This window comes from Rhinolophus sinicus, linkage group LG01 (genome assembly GCF_036562045.2).
Source record: "Rhinolophus sinicus isolate RSC01 linkage group LG01, ASM3656204v1, whole genome shotgun sequence".
NCBI lineage: Eukaryota > Metazoa > Chordata > Mammalia > Chiroptera > Rhinolophidae > Rhinolophus > Rhinolophus sinicus.
Window position 1 is genome coordinate 28,430,392 of NC_133751.1, and position 23,320 is coordinate 28,453,711.

The 23,320-nt window shown below is 41.4% G+C and overlaps 1 protein-coding gene across 7 annotated transcripts in view; it reads left to right on the forward strand.

The window, feature by feature from the left end:
• Positions 1-23,320, forward strand: part of MFSD1 (major facilitator superfamily domain containing 1) — a 42,862-nt gene that overhangs the window by 13,778 nt on the left and 5,764 nt on the right. For 3 of the 7 annotated variants that reach the window (XM_074327022.1, XM_074327006.1, XM_074327018.1), the window contains 6 exons: positions 747-803; positions 1,142-1,298; positions 2,575-2,672; positions 3,264-3,376; positions 4,790-4,837; positions 5,708-5,769. In XM_074327022.1, coding sequence (XP_074183123.1) covers positions 747-803; positions 1,142-1,298; positions 2,575-2,672; positions 3,264-3,376; positions 4,790-4,837; positions 5,708-5,769 — 535 coding nt within the window. Of the gene's footprint in view, positions 1-746; positions 804-1,141; positions 1,299-2,574; positions 2,673-3,263; positions 3,377-4,789; positions 4,838-5,707; positions 5,770-7,012; positions 9,327-21,567; positions 22,805-23,320 lie in introns of those variants that run through there. The other 4 variants (XM_074326998.1, XM_019732021.2, XM_074327012.1 and 1 more) reach the window with 4 other exon arrangements.

Consider the following 23,320-nt stretch of genomic DNA (forward strand, 5'->3'; position numbering starts at 1 on the left):
TTAGATTAGTGTTCTTTTTTATTTTTCCTCTTTATTCCTTGGTTAGGAAGCCTCTTGTTGAGAATGGAGACAGTGGATTGGCTCCTAGTGACTGGGCACATTGTTATTTGCTGGGATTGCAGTTCTGCCTGACTCCAATTCAGGGTTTAAATCCCATTCTTCTTTGCTTTATCTTCTACCTCTTTCTCTTTTTTCGTTGGCAGCTGCTTACACAGAGCAGTGTGTGAGTGAGAGTGTTGTTTTTGTGGGCTGTGTCTGTAATTATAACCTTTAAATTCAGGCTCTCATTTTAAATAGTTTGAGACAAGAACCCTGTGCATTATATAGCCAAGAACCTGTCCAGAATTGCTTTTAAGGAAGAGAAGCAGTCTTAATTCCATGTAGTAATACATTTTGTTTTCTGAAAATTTGTGTGTACCATTTGCTGTATATGTAAAAAGGGAAAAAAGTAGGCATCAGTATATTTTATTTAGTTAAGTGAATTGTATAAATACTAAAGCTTTAGCCAGTTACTTTACGATAAATCTCAAATAAGGTGAGAAAACAGTATGAAGAAGGAAAAGTTGACTAATCTTAGAATGACTTGTATTCAGTTTTATTAGGTTGGTGCAAAAGTAATTGTGGTTTAAAAGGTTAAAAATAATTGCAAAAACTGCAATTACTTTTACATCAACCTAATATTTTGCCTTTGTTTTTTAAGAACAGTAGTTCTCTTTAAAGTGCTTAATTCTCTTTTTTTATTTTAGAGTTTTCTTTACAGAGAAATTTGGATTTTCTTCTCAGGCAGCAGGTGCTATCAACAGGTATTTCATTATTTTTTGCAAGTGCTTATCGTGTGCCTAGCGTGGGTCTTTAATTATAACCAAATGTTAGGAAACGTATGTGGCATAACATCCACAGTGTGAAACCAAGACTGTGTTGGCACTTGATCCTGAGTGGCCATCTTTGCATTAATGCAAAACCAAAGAAGTCTCGGACCACTTTTTATATCTTTATATTTCTATTTATTAGTGACCATTTTAGAAGATTGTTAAACTAAATGAGCTGGGGTTTGCATTGCCTGATAGTTTTGGGGACCTGTTGGGTTTTTTTTTCTCGCTGTGATATATTTCATTAAATATCTTTTATATTCTCTGGGCAGTGTTGTATATGTCATATCAGCTCCCATGTCCCCAATATTTGGGCTCCTGGTGGATAAAACAGGGAAGAACATCGTCTGGGTCCTGTGTGCAGTGGTGACCACTCTTGCTTCGCATATGCTGCTGGCCTTTACACTGTGGAATCCTTGGATTGCTATGGTAACGTCACTGTTAGCACGTGGGGCTCAGTGGTCGGGAGGACCCTGTAAAGTGCCTGCGTGGCAGGAGCCGCACTCAGTTCCTCCGAAAGCAATGCTTCATGGCTGTGGGAAAGCAAGGCCTTGATTTAAATTTAAGTAACTATTTTTAGTGTATGTAAATATTAATTGTTAATGTGTAAAGTATTTTTTAATTTTATTTGGCTTATTTAATAGAGTAGTCTCAATGCTGAAGTAGAATTTGAAATAAAATAGTCTTATAAAAGCTAGAATGCTTAGTAGTTCCATTTATTTTTCTGTACTTCATTAAATGAAGTCATTCCATCATAGGTGGTAAAAAAAACTTAGCCTAACATCCATGATTTCCCATTGTTTTGTCTTTGACTTTTAGTAGGTCAAAAGTGATAACGAATTCATCAAGTTTTTGTTATTGTTCTTCAGAATGTCATTTTTACGATTACAGGCTGAAGTGCCACATTTCTTATCTGTTCATAAAAGGATATCTTGAACATGTGTATTTGTGCACTTGGTGAGAATTCTATAGGACAGATTCCTAGAAATAGAAATGCTGTAGTAGAGGCTTCGCACATGAAACATCTTGATAGATACTGTGAAACTTCTCCAATAACTTCCTATCCATTTATAGCATTATCAATAATAGAAGAATGTGTCTGCTTTTTAGGATCCTTGCCATTATTGGACATTGGCATTTTAATCTTTGCCAGTCTGATAGTTATAAATGATCTTATTTTAACTTAGTTCATAAGATTCCTTTTTTAATTGAAGAAAACAATTAGCATTAGGTGATGTTTAACAAGCATTGGTGGTTGGTTGTCTGCCTTGCTCTCCTGTTGGGTGTTGATAACCCAGAGGTGAGATAATGGACTTACTGGTGTGATGTTGCCTTGGTTGCTTAATTTGTAATTCCTAATAAATGTTGGAAAATTAGCTTACTTAAAACATTGGCACTGACTTTGCAAATTAGCTTTGTTTTCCCGCTTGGTTCTTAACTGTACCCTGTGCCTAGCCAGTTATAGGTGTATAAAATAGAAAATGGTTAAGACAGTGTGTGTATTTTGTCACTAGAAGGATACTGTTAGAGAGGGCCAGGACTCGTTTGTATTGAATATGAGTTTTAGTCTGATCGCCATAAAACGTGCATGGCTGTTCATATACGTGTATTAGCTATTTATAGCACTCTTGCTAATCTGCATCAAAGGAAAGTCACCTTTTGGTTAATATAAGACTTTTCCCCTTTTCCTTATTGCTTTCTTTAGTGTCTCCTGGGACTCTCCTATTCGTTGCTTGCCTGTGCATTGTGGCCGATGGTGGCATTTGTAGTTCCTGAACATCAACTGGGAACTGCATATGGCTTGTAAGTACTTGCACCATGGATCATATAATATCCCTCTCAACTGGATCAATTTAATTATCATATGAAACCCCAGGTCTCCTGATCTAGTCATCTTTAGGCTTCTGGGACAGCTCTGAACCTGGAAATAACTAGAGAAGTCAGTTAATGTATTTATGATGTTATTGTGGCAACAAAAAAATGCTCCAAGTCTCCAGCAGGAGAGCTGGAGTTAAGGTAACCCATAAGAGGTAATTGCTAACCTTATCATCCCATGGCCCATTTGTGTAAGGGCTTCTCAGTGAGCAGTTGAGTTCTGGTCTCTGGTCCAAAAGGCAGAAGGGGTTGGTATTCACTTAAGCCTTTCTTTCTTTCATCAGGAAGGTTTTGAGTTTGTACTTCACTTAATAAGGCAAGCTCCCTTACATTTGAGCATGAAGTCTAGTACAGGAAACAGTCATGGGATAAAAAACAAATCTAATCGAGTCATCCCTGGTTGAAAACATGTGTTAGTACAAATAGTATGTGGTTTACAGATACTAATATTTGCAATAAATTGTTACTGTGTGTGAAGACTTTTGATTGAAATGTGTTTTTTCGTTTCTTAAATTGCAGCATGCAGTCCATTCAGAACCTTGGGTTGGCAATCAGTTCCATCATTGCTGGCATGATACTGGATACTCGGGGATATTTGTTTTTGGAAGTTTTCTTCATTGCCTGTGTTTCTTGTAAGTGTGCCAGGTGGCAACATTTATTTAGTTTCTTTTAATATGTAGCAGAATATTTTTATATTTTCAGGTTTTTGTTATTGTTCTGTTCCCCCCTTTTTAAACCAAATCTGTAAGCCGTATCTCTTGGGTTTGCCTAGTTCTTAGCCTGTGTGTCAGTTTCCCAGCTGGTGACTTTCTAGTTCTCTGAAGATTCACACACATTTTTCAGGAGATTCCTGTCCTTAAAGGCAGTAGTGGAATCTGCTTCATATTCTGTTTTAAATACTTGTTTTGTTTTTTTTTTTTAAACATTTTCCCCTTTAAAGTGGAAGCATTTCAAGAGTCCTGAGTGTGTCCGTGGTTGTGAATGTGTGGACACTGCTGGTGTGACGTGGGTGTGAATGCTCATGGCTAATTTCATTAGGCAGTTTGAAATTTCTTTTATTAGTCCTGTTACTTAATTTTTGCCCGTAATGATTTGTTGATTAAAAATAGGAAGCGTTAGGAAACTGTTGAAAACTATAAGAATCAGAATTTTTCCATTGATAGTCTTCACCATACACATAAATTGTGTTCATCTGAAAAAAATTATCATATAACATATTAAGATGCCTTTTATACTTTGATAATATGTATCTAAAATGGCAAACCCCAGTGATATTATCAGACTTTATTTTCATTTTGTTTCATAGTGACTACCTATAGTTGAAGTAGAATTGTGCTTGTAGATAATTGCTTATGAGTAGCCTGAATACATTTTATTGTCTCATAATTTTAGAAATAAGCACATCAAATTAAAAAAAACCACATTATTTGTTTTTAAAAAGTGGGTCATATAAGAATTTACTGGTTCATGAAAATGTTTTCGTCTATTTCTGATGCTGCAACATGTGGTTTAACTTCAAGCCATTAAGTTCCATATATACTTGGTTCCCAAATCAAACACCGTGCCATTTAAAAGTGTTTTTGTTGCCATATTAATTTAAAGTAAGTGTGCCTCACTTGTCAAGGTACAAAGCTAAGCACCTGACTTTCTGAGGTTTTTACCGGCTCTGGGCATCTAATGACAACGTTCAGATGTTTGTTAAATGGACATGGTGTTTTCACACCTAAAACTTCCAAAGGATTAATTCTGTTTACCCTCTGTAAAAAGATAAATAGTGTAGGGATTGGCAGGAGTTTTGGGGAAGTGCTGGGAAGGACCAGCACTTACAAAGAGAGAGGAAAGAGTAGCAAGGATGACCGTGGGTGGGTTGGCCCCCTCTCCTGTGGGTGTCTCAGCTTCTCTGTTTCTGGCCTCGCTATCCCTGGGCTCAGGTAGCCTATGGAGAAAATGATGTTTAACTTATTTTGAGTACGAGTTATGATTACGTAGGAATCATTGGGAAGGAGTACATGATTTTTAAGGGTCCTGTGTTTTTTCACTTCCAGTGTCACTTTTAGCTGTGGTCTTCCTCTATTTGGTGAATCGTGCCCAAGGTGAGTAAAAGTTAAGGTATTTCTTAAACTGTGATGGATCATCTTGTGGGGTAACTGGATTGTCTCCATGCCTCTTTAGAGGACAGTGCTTTAGTTCATGTAATAACCTTCTGTTCATACATAGTGATGGAAACATTTCATTATGTAACATATAGTTATGTATTCTGGGCCTTCACATTTCTTACAATTATTGTTATGCTCTGGCTAATTCAATATGAGTTTTGTAATATAAAATCTTAGATGTTCACTATATATTAGTATAAATAAACATTTTTTAAAATAAAGCCTTTCCTGTGTTGTCTTATATTAAAAAAAATAAGTAAACAAATTTACAGCTGAAATGCACATTTTAAGGTTGAAAGCATTCGATGCAGAATGAGAAATTGCAGATTTTTTTCTTTTGCTAATATGTGCTATATACATTTGTTCGTTTTTTTCTTTGTTCTTAGATGTTGATGTTACCCTTATCAGTTTTTCTAACTGGCTTGCCTTTAAAGGTTATTATGTATTTAGAAAAATATATCCACATGCTGTTTAAATCATTTAGGTCATTTCCTTTCATTTCTCTTAATTTTCACTATTACTGAATGTTAATACAGTGTCCCCGTTAACAAAACCTGAAGCGATACATAAATCCAAACTTAAAAAAATGCTAAAATTAAACAGTAATTATTTGTATCATATAAGGATTTTTAGAAAACATTTTTTTTCGTTAAGAAGGTTCCAGGAGAGAAACCGTTTCTTTCTTCCACAGCCTTTTCTGTCACTTTATGGTATATCACTGCAAATGTGTGTGTGTATGCACATGCTTGTTGGGATTTTACTTTTAATAGTTATATTGAAAAGATTCTGTGCTTATTTGTGTTTTAGGTGGGAACCTAAATTATTCTGCAAGACAAAGGGAAGAAATAAAAGTTTCCCATTCTGAGTAAGTATTGAAAAAAGAAAAGTTGTCTTTATTTTGAAAATCTTACTAAACATTAGCATTTTATTTCAAGGTATTGGGACTGGACTTTTAAGAAATTAATCTTTTTCTTGAGTTTGGAGAGCTGACAATTACCTCTGGAACTACTATAACAAAATTCTGTTTGTGTCAGAAAATTTAAAGAGGTGGATATCAGTTTAAAAATGAAGGGTGGGGAGAGACTTAGACTGTAAAGTTGCTTTTTGAGAGAAAAAAATCTGTAGTATTTGTAGTTTATTGGAGGAAAGGTCTTTGTCTTAAATTCCTGTCCTGGACTCACCCTTCCATTCTCTCTGATATTTTTTTTTTCTTAACTAGTTGAGATAATTTTTCTTCTTCTCCTAGTACTAGCATGGCTATTCTGTGTTCTCTTGACTAATTTGGAACAGATTAAAGTATATAGTGTGGGGTTTAAGTTAAATTAATTTTTTTCCATGAGTATATGCTAAAACAGTGATTCTATTTCCTGTTATTTCTAATTTTTGTCGTTGAATTTTTATTTAAAAAATTTATTTTAAATTATATACCATGTAACTGTAAGTTTTGTGAATTTTGAATAGGTTAAAATCTGGTAGAACAAGGCTGTTTCAAGGGGTGATTCTTGGCCATCAGAAATTGCCTTTTAATATAGTAATTCTAGAAATAATATTTTAAGAAAATAATATGAAGTGTTATGAGTTTTAAATATTTTTATGACAGTCTTTGTCATCTCAAAAAGTTGGAAACAGCAAAAATGTCACAAAATAAATACGTTATGAACCATCCACATATGTTTAAATGATTTTTAGAAGGATTTTTAAAGTCAGAGATATGTAACTTGCTGTATGTTAAGTGAGTAAATGATAAAAATGCAAATACAATATCCTAATTTTACTTTTAAAAAGTATACAGGCATTTGTATTTCTTAAACCTATTACTTGTGTATAACGGAAAAAATACTGAAAGAAAACCCCCAATATAACAACTCCAGTTGAATGGTAGGGTTACAAGAGTTTATTTTTATCTTTGCTTTTCTGTATTTTCCAATTTTATATATTGATCCTGCATTACTTTTCCAATCGAGGAGATGAAAGATTATCCAGCAAAATGAGTAACTTTTAATACTTGGCACTATGAGTTTTGTAATGCTTACAGTTTACGTTTTGTAAACCAGGTGAAGCTTTGTGGTTTTTCCTCTACTTTTTGATAATTTATTGCATTATGTTTTGCAGATGAGAAGTTCAAATGACTGTGTCATGAAAATGGGCTGCACACATCATTGTTTGAAAACCTCGATTTTTTTTTTTTTAATTTAGAGTTTAGTCATTAGGAAAAATAATAGTCTGGAAAGTTATATTTATATTTCAAATACTCCTATTTCAGAGTATATTTGTGAGGACTATTTCATCCTCTGTCTTTTGTGTGTTGCTGAAGAAGTCTACTTTGGAATAGGCTAATCAACAGTGAAGTTCAGCAGATTCCTCTGGAATGTGCAGGTGAACTTCAGTAAGGACAGGAAATAATGGAAATCATTGTATCTTGTATTGAGATCATTTTCACAAAGATCTTAGGGATGTGGCCTTTTCTTTACCTTAAAGCAAAACAATGAAAAAAGCTTTTGAAGGGGGTAGAAGGGGTGTTTTATACAGAATAAACTGGCATTTTAATAGGCATTCCCTTTCGTATTATAATAGGGAATATTTGAGAGATATTTTTATGAAGTCCCTTCATTTTCACAAGTAGCAGCTTATGTTCTGCTCTCTTTAGTTATGAGAGGTTGCTGAGCAGGGACGTTTTGGAGCTACTTTCTCTCGGTTATTGAGCACCTTAATCACTTATGGACATACTTTTGTGGTACAAACTTTCTGTGCAGATTTTTTTATAGTTAATTACTAAAAAAATGTCCGTTACATTATGATAATTGCTTATCTACCTGGATAAATAAAACCACTCAAAGGAATACTTGATATCTTCTAAGTTTTGATTTTTAAAATGTTTTAAAACACTGATTTTTAACTCTTATTTATATGGAAGTTTATAAGAAAATCTGTGTTGGCATAAAGAAAATTTGCCTAATTAGAGTCATTGAAAGATTGCAGGATTAGCTTTTTCTCCAGAGTAGGCCCTTAATGAAACACTTATGTTTTGCACCTTAAATAAAATAATGCATATGAAATTTCTCCAACAGACTAACACTTTTCAATTGACTCGATCTTAGCATATTAAAGTCAAGGAATTTTTCATGTGTTTTGCTCTCTGTAGGCAGGCAGATATTTTAGACAACAACTATTAAACTAAAGAATTTAGCTGATTACACTGTTTAAAGTACATGACATAACGTGTGCTTAAAAGTTCTGGAACAGATTGAAAGTGCATTCCTTATTCAGGGTAAATTTATTTACATCCATTTTTCTGATTTACAGTTTATTGTGTCATTATTCAGTTGTTAGTTCTTTAGGCTTTGGCTGCCGTGTGACTGTTGTAGCCCATGTTATTGACCGTTGGCCTCACCAGTTGGGGAGAGTGCAGGAAGGTGACAGCTGCTGCTGCTGGAGGACTTGTGTGGTCTGGCCCCTGCCTCCATCTTTCCACTCCTCTGCCCCAGCCACAGGGAGCTGCTTCCGTTTTTTCAAATGGGTCATATTTCTTCCTTTCTTGGGGGCTTTGTCCATGCTGCTCCCTTTGCTTAGAATATTTTTTCCAGGATTCTCTAAAACCTGGTTTCACCTAATTTCCGTCAGGAAACCTTAGCCCCAGCTCAGAAGCGTTATTCCTATGGAAACTCTTCCAGACCTTTCAGGCTATCAGGGTCTTCTTAAGTTCCTGTGACTTTTGAAAAGCCCTGTACTTTTCCTTCTTAGCTTACCTCAGCTTGTAATGAAGAATTTGTGACATTGTGGGTTTCCATCTCTTCCTTTAGATTGTGAGCTCCTCGAGGGCAAGGACTGTGTCTGTTATATTAATAGTGACTCTGCTGGTAGTGACCAGCACAAAGTAGGCACAAAATATGTTTTTGAATGATGCTTAAATAAAAAGGAAAGTAAATTGGAATAACTTTTTGAAGGATAAATTGGTAATATGAAAAAAAGACCTGAAAGGGGAATAGTGGTGGGCTGCATGTCTTTTGACTTAGAAGTTCCATTTCTGATAATTTATTGTAAGGGACCCATCAGGCACACACACTTGTAAATATATATTAAGGGGGTATCTTCATTGCAAGACTGCTTATAATAGCCTAAAATAGGAAACCACCCATGTTTATCAGAATAGGGGATTTGTTAACCACATCGTATCATATGTATAAAGGGAAATACTAAGCAGTCGTTAAATGGTTCCATTAGAGTACACGCTGACATGGAATGATGGCGTCATTATGTGGGAGAGGCAGAGTGCTGCTACTATACAACAAACATGTTTGAAGGATGTGTCCATAAGTGTCTCTGGGTGATGACTTTCTTTTGGCTTATTTATATTTTCTACTTTTTCAACAATAAATACTTATTATGTAATAAAAGTTTAAAACCCCCTATAAAGAATGAAATTCAATACAAGTTTGAGTGTTACTGTTTGAAGAAAGTGGTATTAGTGTTCAGAAGGGAGGGAGGTAATAGGTAGTGTTTTCCCAAGAACTTTGGGGATGTCGGTGGGAGTTAAACAGCGCCAGGAGTTAGAATTTGTATTGACAGGAAGAAAAGTGCATGTGAAGGGAACTGTGGGAGACAGTATAGAATGGGATATGGGCTAAATGAAATAATGCACTTATTTTTGGGTCCCAGTTGTAGCAAAAAAACAGCTTCAAGGTGTTTGCAAGCTGTCCGTTTATGGAATGCCTCCACCTCAGCGTCACACACCTTGGCTTCTTCCCTTGACAGTTCTTGGAGTGCCCCCTGGGGGTCGGGGGTGCGGGTTGTTGAATTTAGGCCTTGAACATGGAATTGCTGCCTGGAGGTTGGGAGAAAACTTTAATGTTTTGTAAGAAATAACTGAAAAGTCCTTGACATCCTGCAGACAGGCCAGGCAGCCACACTTTTACCACTTACTCCCCCCAGGTGTCGTGTGTATGGTCATGTACTCAAGTGACGTGTCTTCTTGGTGGCTCTTTATCCGTCCCACATCATGGCAGCTGCCCCGCCTAACTTGCTCTACTCCCTAAACTGACTTTTCCCCCAGAGGTTTGACTGCAAGTCAATTGTGTAATGAAAATCAGTGGGCCTATGAGCCATTCCATTAGGGGTTAGCGTGGACTTTGTAGGAGTTTGTGTTTTTGAAGAGAATCACCTCCCATGCTTATCTACTAAGTTTTACTACCGTGTTTCCCCGAAAATAAGACCTAGCCAGTCCATCAGCTCTTATGCGTCCTTTGGAGCAAAAATTAATTTAAGACCCGGCCTTATTTTACTAGAAGACCGGTCTTACAATAATTTTTGCTCCAAAAGACGCATTAGAGCTGATTGTCCGGCTAGGTCTCATTGTCCGGCTAGGTCTTATTTTTGGGGAAACATGGTAGGTAGTAGCTTTCTGGACTTCCATTTCCTGATTGCAAAGTGGAATATCACTAAAGTTCCTTTTAGCACTCTCATTCATCCTTTACGAAACATACAGATACGGTTAATTACCATATGTTAGATGTGTATTCATTAATGGGTGACCTAGTACATTGTCTAGAGAAATATCTATCCATTCCCTGCATTTAGTGGATTAGTTGATGGGTTGAAAAATATGGGCCTTTCCTGGGATTGTGTTCAGATTCCTTTGGGCACTCTGGCAAGTAAATGAAGCATGCTCAGAAATTTCTAGGATAACAGTGGGTTCACAAACAACTAGCTGAAAGTCTGGGCTGGTGACACTTTCAATCTTGCAAGGCCTATCCCACTGCGCCCTCCTCCCCCAAATATTGAGGCTTACTCAGTTTTCCAAGGAGAATCTGATTATTTGGGGGTTCTATGTCTTAGCACGTTCAGGTAGTTTTTAACCTTTCAAAGCACACCCTGTCTGCCCTGTGGAAGATGTAAATAAGTGTTAGGACAAAAGGTGAATCCCTTCACCCAACTTCCTAACCTGAAAAGAGCCCTGATTTCAGAGGCTGCTGTGGACAGGAGATGGCAAAACAGCCAATGGAGTGAGGTAGGAAGAGGATGAGAGGAGACTGGGTTTGAGCTGGCAGCAACGGACTTGGGAGCGCTGGGATGAGAAACAGCTGGAAGAAGAACAGGACCTTGTGTTAACGAAAGGAAGCCTGGGCTGGGACATGAGGTAGTGAAGAGATGGTCCTGGAGACAGGTCACCTCAGATGTTAGAGGCATCGCTCATGAAATGGAGAAGGTCAGAGGAGAAATACATGGTGTCTTTGGGTTCCAATGCAGTCCGTGGGCGTGGCGTCCAGGCTTGGAGGATGGGAGAGCTGGGGGAATGAGCCTAAGAGATCAGACATATTTAATGGACGTTTTAAAATGTTTTCCATGGCTTATTTTATAGTTCTATGAATTTTAGTAGCGGATAGATTTGTATTCTGGCCACCACAACCAGGATATAGAACAAATAGCTCTTTCATGAACATTTTCAAAGGGAAATATAGTAATATTTTAAGATAACATATATATGTGCTCCCTTCATTTAAGAGTAGAAAGTTTTGGTTTATTTTCTAGCACTTGGGTTTTTGAAGTGCTTTTCTAATCTGATAACAAAGTACATAAAGGTCTTGTGATGGTGTTACTTATTAATATGTTTATTTCATAGAGTACAAAATTTCACCTTTTAACAGAGATCTCTGACATTGGGGTATATCTTTGACATCATCTGATGGTTCAAAAAAATAACAGTAGTGGGGAAAACCAAACATAGTGCTGTAATTATGCTTGATGATGTGAGATATACACACATTTCTGTGTCATCATTTGTTTCTGGCATCATTGACCTAAGGCTCTTCAGTAGAGGAGGTGATTTGGAGATGTGGAAAATGTGGACCTCCTTCCTCAAGTGGGGGAAGCACATAAAGAGCCAGTGACTCTGGGATTGCGATGCAGTATGATGAGCGTTATCATAGATCAATGGCTAATTGGGTTCAGAACACCTGCCATCCTGAGATTCCCAGAGGAGATCGTCTTTGAGCTGCATTGTAAAGGATGAATAGGGTGATTCACCTAACAGAAGGAGTGGGGTGGGAGTGGGGTGGACGAGAGGCCCCAGAGCTCATCCTGAGAGAGCCTGCTGTTAATTACAGTGGAGTGAAGGGGTCACCTGGAGAGTTGAGGTTTTAAGCTTTTGATACAAGGCAGATTGCTGAGGGCCTTTCATTCCATGTTCAACATTTTGATCTTAATACTGAAGGCAAATGGGAGCATTTGGACGATTTTTATGTTGAGGATTAAGGTAGGATTTACATTTACGAAGAGGACCCTAGAAGCAGAAGGAAGGGAATGAATCGGAAGTTGAGGGGGACAAATCTGGAGTCAGGAGAATGGTTAATAGGTTGGAGCAGTGAAGCCCAAGAGACATGATGGAAGTTTGAACTAAGGCAGTGGCAGTGAAGATGGAAATGAGTGGACAAATTCTAGTAATACTAGGGAGGGTGAACTGACAATATGATCTGACAACGTGAGGCGTTGGGAGAAGCTTGAATTAAGGATGACTCCTGGCTTGGTTGGATGGTGGTGCCATTTAACTGGAAAGAGCAGGTTTGGGAGGAAAATGATTTCAGTTTTCCCTTTGTGGATGGAGCTTGCAGTGCCTGAGAGATTGTTGTATGGACAGAAGCATAGGTTTGAAATGTGAAAGGAATTCCGGGCCATAGGTGGGGCCATCAGGAATCAGTGAGATTGCCTAGGAAGAGTGCCAAGGACAGAGTCCTAGGCACACCCACCCTCACTTACAGGGAGGGAGCAGGACAAGGAGTGAAGAGAAGCAAGAGAGGGTGCCTTCTGTGGAAGCCAGGGGAGGTGTAGGAAGGGAGTGGGCGGCAGTGGGAAGTGCCCTGAAAGCTCAAGCGGGATAGGCTCTGCCCGTGTCCATTCAGTTTGTAACTGGCAAGTCATTGGTACCTTGTTGAGAGCAATTTCAGTGGGATGGGCAGCAGCTGCTGGTAATGATTTGGAGTATAAATTCAAGGTAGAAATGCAATAAAAAGTGTAGCCTATCCTTGCAAGAAACTAGGCTATAAAAGAACAGAAAGAGTCTTCGGTGGCTCTTTCTTGGATTGTTGGGTTAATGCTTTATAAAGGTCTCGTTGTTCATGTGTTTTTCTACTTGCGGGATGGCGCATTCTCAGACTCTGCGATTCTTTAATTTTCTTGGAATGGCACTTTTTGCTTTTTGTTCATGATTTAACCACTATAAAAATGTCCAGTTATGGCCTGCTGCAGGAACATACGTTCTGCTCTTAACCACGGAATTCTTCTTCAGACCATTACCTTCGAAGTTGTTTGATACATTGAAGAAAAAAAACCTCAACAAAAAGTTGAGAAATTGAAATACTGAAGACATTTGGCCTGCTTACAAGAAAGTAAAAGATAATGAGAATACATAACTTGATAAGCTGAGGTTATGCTTAATTGCACATGACTTTGTGAAAAATTTCCCTTCCTGTTGTCTTTGAAATGTGGGCTAAAAAATGAGAATGCTTGCAGGTATGTTGTGTCCTGGAATTGCATTGAATTGGACTTGGTGAGTGTTAGAACAAATAAATCCCAGACAACTTGTGATTTAGTTTTATAGGCACACATTCATAAATTGGATTTAGGCAGTAATTCCAGAAAAGCATACACAGGAGAATCATTTGCTGTATATTCATTTATTCCACAAAGATTTAGTAAGTACCCAGATGTTCCAGCCTCTGCTAGATGCTGGAGGAGGAGGGCTAAGAGGACTGAAACACTGCTGCTCATACTTGGGGAGTACAAGGGGAGAGGTCCCTTAAGAGGTGTGGGTGATGGGTCAGAGAAGGGGGAGGGCCTTTTGATGAGTCATCAGGGGAGGCTTCTCAGAAGAGGTGGCCTTTGAGTTGTTGGCTGAGAGACAACTGTTCATTCTCTTTGACTGTTCTGTTTCATGTGACACCTTGATTCCTCCCTTGACACTGTTCCTTCTGCGTTCCCAGTGCTGTATGATCCAGCACTAGCTTCTATCCCTATGTTCCCTGTCAGAATTTTTTATGATTCCTGTATCTCCTCTGCTTTTTCTCTTCTCCCTCAGAGATGTTATTTAGGTCTGTAGCTTTGAATATTTGCTTGGACAGATAACTAAACCCAGAGCTTGTGCCAAAGCTGTCTCTGATTCTCTATTTCCAACTTCTCTCAGTAGCAGCTCACATTGGACTTGTCTGAATCTGAAATCTCCCCCACAGTACACAGCCCCTTCCCTCCCTTCCCTTCCCCTCCCTTTTCACCAATACTGTTGAACACCTACTATGTGCTAAGTGCTAATTTTCTTTTGGTTCCTCGTGCTTGGAGTCTCAGAGTCATTTTCGTTGTTTCCTTTACCACTCACGTCTAATCATTTTATTTCTCTTCATTCTTTCCAATATGTTTTAAAACGTTTTCTCATGCCCATTATCTGTACACTTGGAGCACTGCAGTGGCCTTCTAAATGTTGATCACCACCTTCTTCCTCCATTATCAGCATCACCATTGCTTACTGAGTGTCATATTCAGAATGTTGTTAGGATGCCATGTTCTATAGATTGAAAAATCAAATAGTGGGGGAGATAAAACAGACTGAAACGATAATCATCGCATCATCAACTCCAAGGTCATAAGCCCAGTGGGTGAGTCAGTAGTGCAGAGTGAGATCGGAGGTAGCTGCAGGAAGTAGAACTCATGGTCTAGGAAGATGGCTACTTAGGCATTTGGAGAAGGTTTTTTTTGGGGGGTGAGGAGTAGGTGTTTGGGGGAGGTGAGGGTTGTTACCATGGTGGCCCCATGGTAAACGTGAGGGGTGGAAGTCCACGTAGTGGGGTAGGAGACCTGTGAGTTGAAAAGTTCAGTTGGGACTAGACTGATGGGTGAGAAATCTGAGCTTTATTGTATAGAAATGATGATACAGGGAGGAAACTAACAAAATCAGGGAGGGTATGATGTATGAAAAATGCGGTTTGAAAGAAAATCTGAAGGTATAGTGCAGCATGTGTTTGAAGGGAAGAGAAACCAATGAGGAGACCTTGAGAAGTTTGCTGTGCCGTTTTGTTTCTTTTTTCTAATTCGTTCAAACGTGAGGGCCTACAGATTAAGTTTCTAAGTCACAGCTTTAATCATGTCACTGTCCCACTCAAATACCTGTGGTGGTTCCCTGTGCCTTGAGTTGTTCTTTCCCTGGCTTTGGGGCACCCAACCTTCCAGCATGGTCTCCACCTCCTCCCCTTCAGGAACCAACCGTTGGCTCTCACACACATTTTCCGTTTTCTCCACTGCTTGGGGGAATTCTAGTAATTGAAATTTCACCCAGCCTTTAGCAGACTCATAATTCATGGATCTCTCAGCAGAAAGTGCTCTCACTCCTTCTCCCCTCCCCCCAAAAAAAGAACTTCCCTAATACCTACTGCCTGTGGTGTTCATTTGGATTAATCAATAGCTGACATGATTTCTTCTGCAGCTGCTGAAATTATTAATTAGTGCACATTGTTTGTGTATATGTTTTTGTTTCTCCAACAGTCTCTAACCTCCTTAAGGGCTGACACTTTGCTTGTGCTTTTGTAAGTGGCTACCGCCCTTACATTTGCATCCATGGATTTTGAACATGATAATATTCACCCACCTTCAATTTTGTTTTAACCTGCCCAAACAACCAGGCAGATAATGTGACGCTTGGGGCCCGGAGGGATAACACATTTGGGGATCCCAGCTTTCACCAGGGTGGTGGACATTGCCCAGGTAGATTCAGGAAGAACTTTTGTTTCTTCTGGTCTCTTTGTCCCCTTCTATGGGTGGGTTTTCGATAACCACAGGGGAGGCAAATATATTTCCTTGACTTACATTGGGCAGTGAGTTTCCAGCTCCCCTTAACAAAGGGTCCCTTTTTCCAAGGGGATAGTCAGATTTGATTTTTGTATCTTGAATAACTGTCCCTGAAAACCAGGATACAATGTCAACTAAGTTAAACTTTTTGATCCCAATTATCCAGAAATAAGTTAAAAATGGGTTCTTTGCTGCTAAGAAGGTCAGAAAACACTGCTGAAGCTGAATTAACATTATGTGGACCAGAGAAGTAACGGCAAGCATAGGTTCACAGAGACTGAAGGCTGGAAAACTTTGGCAGGTGTATAAAGCACTTGCTTTTTCAATAAAGGTAATGCATCCTGAGGATTCCAGGTTTTCTTCCCACCTGCAGCGTTGGCAGGCTGGTGGGTTTGGGATGTGGAATGGCTTGAAGCTTTTGGGGGGGAGCCTAGTGCACCAGTTCGCTGGTAATGTTAAACTTGATTAATTTCTAAGGTGTGATGATAGATAATGGACTGTAGTTTGGCTGAATCTTCCCAGTGTGTTGTGTTTGCAAAGACAGGGACAAGAATTAATAAGAAGCAAGAGAGCTGATAGAACGTTCAACAGAGCAATCAGTTTTAAGCTCTCCCAGCCAGTGTAGGAGCATTTACTTATATGGAAAGAGCTGACCTGCTAATTAGAAAACACCCTTGCCTGTTCATTAAACTGATTATCCTAAGGAATTCTGCTAGGCAACACTTAGTCTAGCGCTAATTATTGCGTGCCCTTGAAAGCAATAAACTGCACTTTTAGAATAAAGTTTTATAATTTAGACATATACATGGTTTACTCAGACACTTCCTGAGATTAGAGTAGGGTAATAATGAGGGGTTATACTTCCGTTTTTATGAAAAAGGCTTATCCACCTTTTCATAGAGAGATTATAATGAATTATTAAATAATGTATGCTTAGATCTGCGAACTCCTTGGAGATCATTATTGTTTAAATGTGAGAGGTTTTTTTAAGGTTGTCGTTTTGGATTACCTTGAATCTTAAACGTAGCTCCCCCCCCCCCCCCCCCGCCCTTTGGTAGAGAATGAACATCATACAATTTAAGACTGGTAAAACTTTTCTGTCATAAACTGAGACATGTTCAAATAAAAACCATGGTTCATGCAGTCACTTTACCCTGTATCTCCCACTTTATCATGCAGAACTTTTTCTAACATTAACCAGTACACTGGTTAAGAAGGGTAGTGAAAAACCTTATACTGTATATACCCACTGGTCTGCAGATAACAATGATGTAAACAAGTGAGCTGACCTAAAACAGAGAGCTGGTGCTGTCTGCGAGAACTTGGCTGGCTTTGGATGGGGCCGGGTGCTTCAGTCTTAGGAGCGTGTATTTCAGCTTCTAAGGCCATTTCCTGGGCTCAAAGCTTCCATCCAACACTATGACCTGGGCATTCTCCAGCTGGGTGACCTTGGACAAGTTACTTAAAGCTCCAGGCTTCAGATCCCTCATTTATTTGTAAATGGGGCTGACGATAGCTCCTACCTCTAAGGGCTGTTGTGAAGATTAAATGAGTTACTCCATGTAAAGTGCTCTTACATAGTAAGGGCTTCATTCACTCATCCATCCATGTATTCATTCACTTATTTATTCAACCCCTATGTGTTGTGCACTCACTATGTGCTTGGCCCTGCATTAGAAGCCGGAATTAGGGGTACAGCAGTCAGACAGACGAGGTCTCTGTCCTATAGGTCCCTGGCCTATATTCTAGGGGCAGAGACAGATCATAAGTAAACTAATGAGTCCGGGTACTAATCAGTGACAGAAGGACACTAGGGAAATATAACAGTGAGTGACTGGGTTGTGGGGAGAGAGCAGCATTAGCTATGATGGGCTGGAGTGGCTTCTGCGGAGGTGATGTTTGAGCTGAGACCTGAACGACAAGAGCTACATGTCATCTCTCATTAAAATAAAGTTTTCCTTTGTGTTGGTGACATTCTCCATATTCTTATTTTAAAGTCTCTTAACATCAGTACAAACTCCTTCCCCGTAGGACACCCCTAGGAGATCTTGAGTCCGTCTACCACTAGCGCACGACTGTATTCAAACAAGTCATTGTCAACGTCTTGGGGCTCGTTTTGCCCACACTGCATCTTGGCAGTACCCAGACCTGCCCACCCCTGGGCCTCTCGCCCTCGGCTCCGGCTGGGTGCTCACCCACCTTGTTATGCCTCAGTTTTTGGAGGAGCCTGACTCTGTTGTTCCCGACTGACAGGAAGTACAGGACTGGGTTGAAGCAGCTGTTCATGCTCACCAGCGGCCTCCATATCTTGTAGGCCAAGCTGGCCACCCTCAAAAGCTGGCAGTCCTGGGAAGTCAGGAAGCGGAGAGTGAGGTAGAAGGAGCGTGCGACATGGAAGGGCACGAAGCAGAGGACGAAGAGGCTGCACACCAGCAGGATGGTCCGGATGGACTTGGCCCGGACTGCGTTGCCCGTCTTCATGAGGGTCTCCTCTGGCTTGGTCAGGCTCCTGACCATCAGCGTGTAGCACACCAAGACGACCGCAAAGGGAAAGGCAAAGCCGGACAACGTCAGAACCATACCGTAGGCAAAATACCGATCAAAATTCTTTGGGCCAGTTGTGTCGTAGCAGACCATGTGGCCGTTGATGTAGTCCGTGTGGGAGAAGCCCAGGGTGGGCAGCAGCTGCAGGACCACCAGGGCCCAGGTGGTGGCCGCAGCCAGCAGGGCGTGCCGGCGGGTCCGGTAGGGCAGGGAACGCAGAGGGTGGCACACGCTCAGGAAGCGATGCACCGAGATGCAGGTCAGCAGCAGGACGCTGCCGTAGAGGTTAGTGTAGAACAGGAAGCGCACCAGCTTGCACAGTAGCTCCCCGAAGGGCCACCAGTCCCCCATGGAGTAGGTGACGATGAGGAAGGGCAGCGTCAGCACATAAAGCAGGTCGGCCACCATCAGGTTCACCAGATAGATGGTGGCACAGCTCCAGCGCTTGGTTTGGTGCCAGGAGAGCCACAAGACAGTGGCATTCAGGGGCAGTCCTAGCACGAAGATGATACTGTAGGTCAGAGAGAGGTAGATTTGCTTGTAGTCCTCTGACAAGTGGCAGAGGCCTTGTTCCTCGGAGGCATTAGTGTCCAGCGTGTCCATCTCTTGGGGTGCTCCCTCTGGGAGCCCAGCTGCTCCTGCTTCTGCTTCCCCTGGGAAGAAACAAAATGGACAGCAGAGCATGATGCCCTCAGCTGGGTGTTAGCCCCTGCCTTGCTCTGGCACTCAACTCTGTGTGGTATGTATGGTGCGACTCTCTCCCCAAGGCTGGTCAGTGTCCATGTTGGAGGGAGACCAGCTCCAGGACAGAAAGAATTAAACCCGAGGGCAAAGCAGTCTTCAACACGAGGGCTTCTAGACTTACCAGGTCCAAAGGGCTGGCCCTATGCTGACTTGTATGCTCTCTGCTCCAGACTGGGTTGTGATAGGAAACTCAAGTACACATGGTGGCAGGTAGGTGCTGCTGCCATTTAAACAGGGCGCACACGGCCTCCAGTGCTATGACTCCTCCTCTGGCTAGCGTCCTTTGCATAGAGCCAGGAAATCTCCAGCCTGAGAAGCTGGAGTTGCATTCCCAGGGGGTGATACTGCTCCCAATCTTGTCCTCACTCCAAACCCCGTGGTGGAAAAGAAAGTGATCCTTGGGCTTAGGGAGGATTAGGCAAAGCACAGGTTTTGCCTACAGGCTCTGCTGGAGGGTTTTGATTTGTGTCTCTTTCAGGATTTATTAACTGCGTATTTGAATGCTGAGGCTGATTTGCGTGTTAACAATCTCAGCATCCCGAGCAGCCAAGAAAACAAACCTGAGCCACGAAGCCAGCTGCAGCTTCTTCCTTATTCCCGTCCCTGCTGACAAAGCAGATGCAGTTAGCAGACCCCCATAGCTGAAGAAGCGGGGTGTGGCGCTCGCAGGGTTTTTTTTCTCACTGGGAAGTCAGTGGGTCAGTCAGCCAATCAGCATGGAATCTACAGGGATGGAAAGAAGTTTGTTTCTAGGGCTTGATGTTCAGAAAGACGAGTCAATGCAGAGCAAGAGAAAAATTTTAGATTGGAGATTTTCATATAAATTGAGTGTTGACTGTAGACTATCACATACAGAGCTTTATTTACAATAAAAGGAGCAGACACCTCGTGCACTCAGTCCACGCTTACTGAGCACCTATTAAGTCAGGCTCAATGACTAGCAATACAGACGAGTGAAACACAGCCCTTGCTCTCCAGGATCTCAGTCTGGTGGGGAAGAAAGAAGAGGATACAGCTAATTGTAATACAGTCTGATAAATGGTCAACCAAACGCTGTGAAAACCAGCAGGATGCATTGGTTCTCCCCTGAGAGAATAAGAGTAGCGCCACTTGAGCTGCTTGGTGGGAGAAGAACAAATCGGAGCTTGCGAGACAGAGAAGTGAGGGGCATCCTGAAAGGACAGCATATGCAAGGAGCTGGAGGTGAAGGGTGTCCTGGGATGGCAGAAGGACCAGCCTAGCGGATGAACATCAAGGATGCCACCACAAGGGGCGTGGGCTAAGGCTGTGTTTCAGGAAGATACCTGGCAGCAGCAAGGAATCGGGCCTGGAGCAGCCAGACTGTAAAGGGGCTGAGGCAGAGCCTGCAGGTGAGAGATGCTCAGTACCCCAAATGAGGCCATGCAGGGTGGTCGAAGGGGAGGGAGGAGACCTGACCCCAGAGACGCTGTAGAGACACGAGTGACAGGAGGGTGTCGCTGAGACTGGGTGGGTGGTAAGGCCAGCGTCTAAGCTGAAACGTGAAGCTTGAAGCCTGGGACTGCTGTTCACAGATTGAGGGGACCGTGGGTCTCTGTGCTGCATCCTGACAAGGGGCTTGACACTTAGGTGACTGGCTGTAAAATCCACCCAACTGGGAGAGCAAAGCTTTTTGACTTGGTGAGTAAAAGGAGTGCAGTTTTCATTCATGTTGTTCCCTGTAATGTGTCATGTGGGAGGCTGGCAAATGCTTAGCTGTTGCTAGTGAAGCTGCCTTCCCAGCTCAGTGTGGGCTCCCAGAGAGAAGCCAAGGAGGGAAGCAGCCTGGCTCAGCGTGCAGTGTTAGCTGGGTCCAGAGGGTCACACCGCGATCTTATTTAATCCTCAGAACAACCTTGCGGATGAGGCATTATTACCTTGTTTCACTGATGAGGGTCAGAGAAGACACCCCGGTAGGGCTCACTACACCCTCTACTCTAGGGGGCCTCGTGGGTGGCTGCCTCCACATGGTGTGCTGTGGTGTGGTAAGAAGCCCTCCAAGCTGGCTTTGCCAGCGACCGGCCGCTAATTAGGACAGTCCGAATCAAGTCACCTTGTCTCTCATCCACGGTCTCCTCAGCTGTAGAAAGCGATGGTGTCTCCGGTGAGGCTGCTTTGAGAATCAGCGAGGAGAGAGGCACAGGCCTGACACATTTCACTTCTCTTCCTACTCCTTCTTCTCCCTCTTCTCCTAAACACCGTGGTGCCCTGGAAACCCGAGGTCTTTGGGTTGTGTAGGAAGATGAGAGGGCAAGTGTCCTTTGCTACCTGAAAGCTGGTCAAGGTCACTTTCTTCCTGGCTGTTACCTTCTGCTGTGGTCTGATTGTATCCCCTACAAAGTCAGGTGTTGAACCCCTAGCCTCCAGTGCACTTGGAGTAAGGAAGTAATTAAGGTTAAATGAGGGCATAAGAGTGGGACCCCAATCCAGTAGAATCAGTATCTTTATAATAAAGGACAGCAGAGAGCTTGATATCTGAAAATTATTGCTATAATATCTAAAATTCCCTTCTCTCTCTCTCTCTCGTGAGGACACAGCACAGCAAGAAGGTGGCCTGCAAACCAGGAAGAGCTCTCACCAGGAACTCAAATCCTGCAGTTCTTGATCTTGGACTTTCCAGTCTCTAGGACTGTGAGAAGTGCATTTCTGTTGTTGAAGCCACCCAATCTGATATTTTGTGACAGAGCTCGAGAAGACTAAGACACCTTCCACACACTTCCAGGCTTAGCGAGTCTGGAGGGACAGCTTTTTAGGGGAGAGGGTCACCATCCTTTGTCAAGGCATAAGGGTAAACTACACAATGTTCAGACTGATGCATCACTGAGGCTACTATTATGAAGAAAGGAAGAGGGAGAAAAACTCAGGCCATAAAGGATTAATTCACTTGCCCAAAGCTGTGACAAGGCTGACCACCTCATCCTCTTTGAAGCCTTTCTTCTGTAGCCTCCGTCATCCCCTGACTTTTCTCCTGCCTCCCTAGAACTCCTAGTTCCCTCCATTAACAGGGATGCAGAATTGTAGGGCTATGTAGCTATTCATAGAATAAAGGAAAAGACCTAGAGTGGAAGAGAGGGTGGCTGGGGGTTTAGAGAGAAGAGAATTTGAGGACAGTTGGTGTGATGAATGGGATTCTAAGGAGAAGAGATGTCTACATTCCTAGAAAGTGAGTGTGTATCGCATAATGCAGGTTTCCCTCTGTCACCATTTCTTCAAGAGCTTTAAAAAAGGCAGACATAATTTAGAATCTGTTTACTTTAAATGGGCTCAGTGGGGGAGATGGGCCTTCAGAAAAGAATGAATGAAGTGAGAATCCCAAATGTGTGGTTTAAATGGGCCCCTCTGACCTTGATCCCAGTGCTCTTCCTGCTGTGGGTCTCTAAGAGCCTGGGCCTGTTTCTGGCCCTCTGCAAGTCATTCTGGGAGCAGCAGTGATCTCTGAGTACCAAGGCGGACATCTTCCAAAGGCACAGGGAGGTCTTCGTCATCTTAACGGTCTGAAATACAAAGGGTTTTTGGCACCGCTGCTAGTTTTCACTACTCAGAGAAAGCTAAGATGAAAGAGCTGTTCTCTCGCCTTTAACAAGTATTTATGATACGTGTTTTCAGAGTTCAGAAAAGGGGAAAGTTATTAACTCGAGTAACAACAAAATGTTACTGCCTTCCAGTTGTAGAGGACTGATTGTTGAATGAGAAAATAGGATCCCCTTTAAGAAAAACTTTGGGCCAGAGGAGTAGCCACCAGTAATTTTCAGTTTAAAATGCCACTATTGTATTATAAATGTGTTTAAATCTATAAATTAATTTTAATATTAAATATTTTACCTGTATCTGGAAACCTTTCTTAAGCAATTAAGCTATTTAATGGAGTCTCATAAATGCCTTCAGACAGTAAAATTTGTTTTTATAAATTATTCTGAAAAACTGTTGATTAATATGTACATTTAATTTACAAAGATGAATTAGGGATTTATTATACATATCACAACTTAATTATTTGATTTTTCAACATTTTTTTTTATGGGACCCTCAGGTACATTTAAGTAGGTGGTGAATTAAAATAGTCTTTGCTTTACTTTGAATTACGTTTCCTAAATCTTTCAAGTCCACTAGGTGCCTTGGTGTTGTTTGATCAACAGACCACTGGGTGGCGTTGAAGACCGACAGACTGGTTGCCATTTTCTCCCACAAGTGGAAGCAGGAATTGGGGTTGGGCTCAGGTTCGGGAATAGCAGGTGTGGATGAGATGTAATTCATTGAAAACGTACAGAAAATTCCACTGACCAAACCACG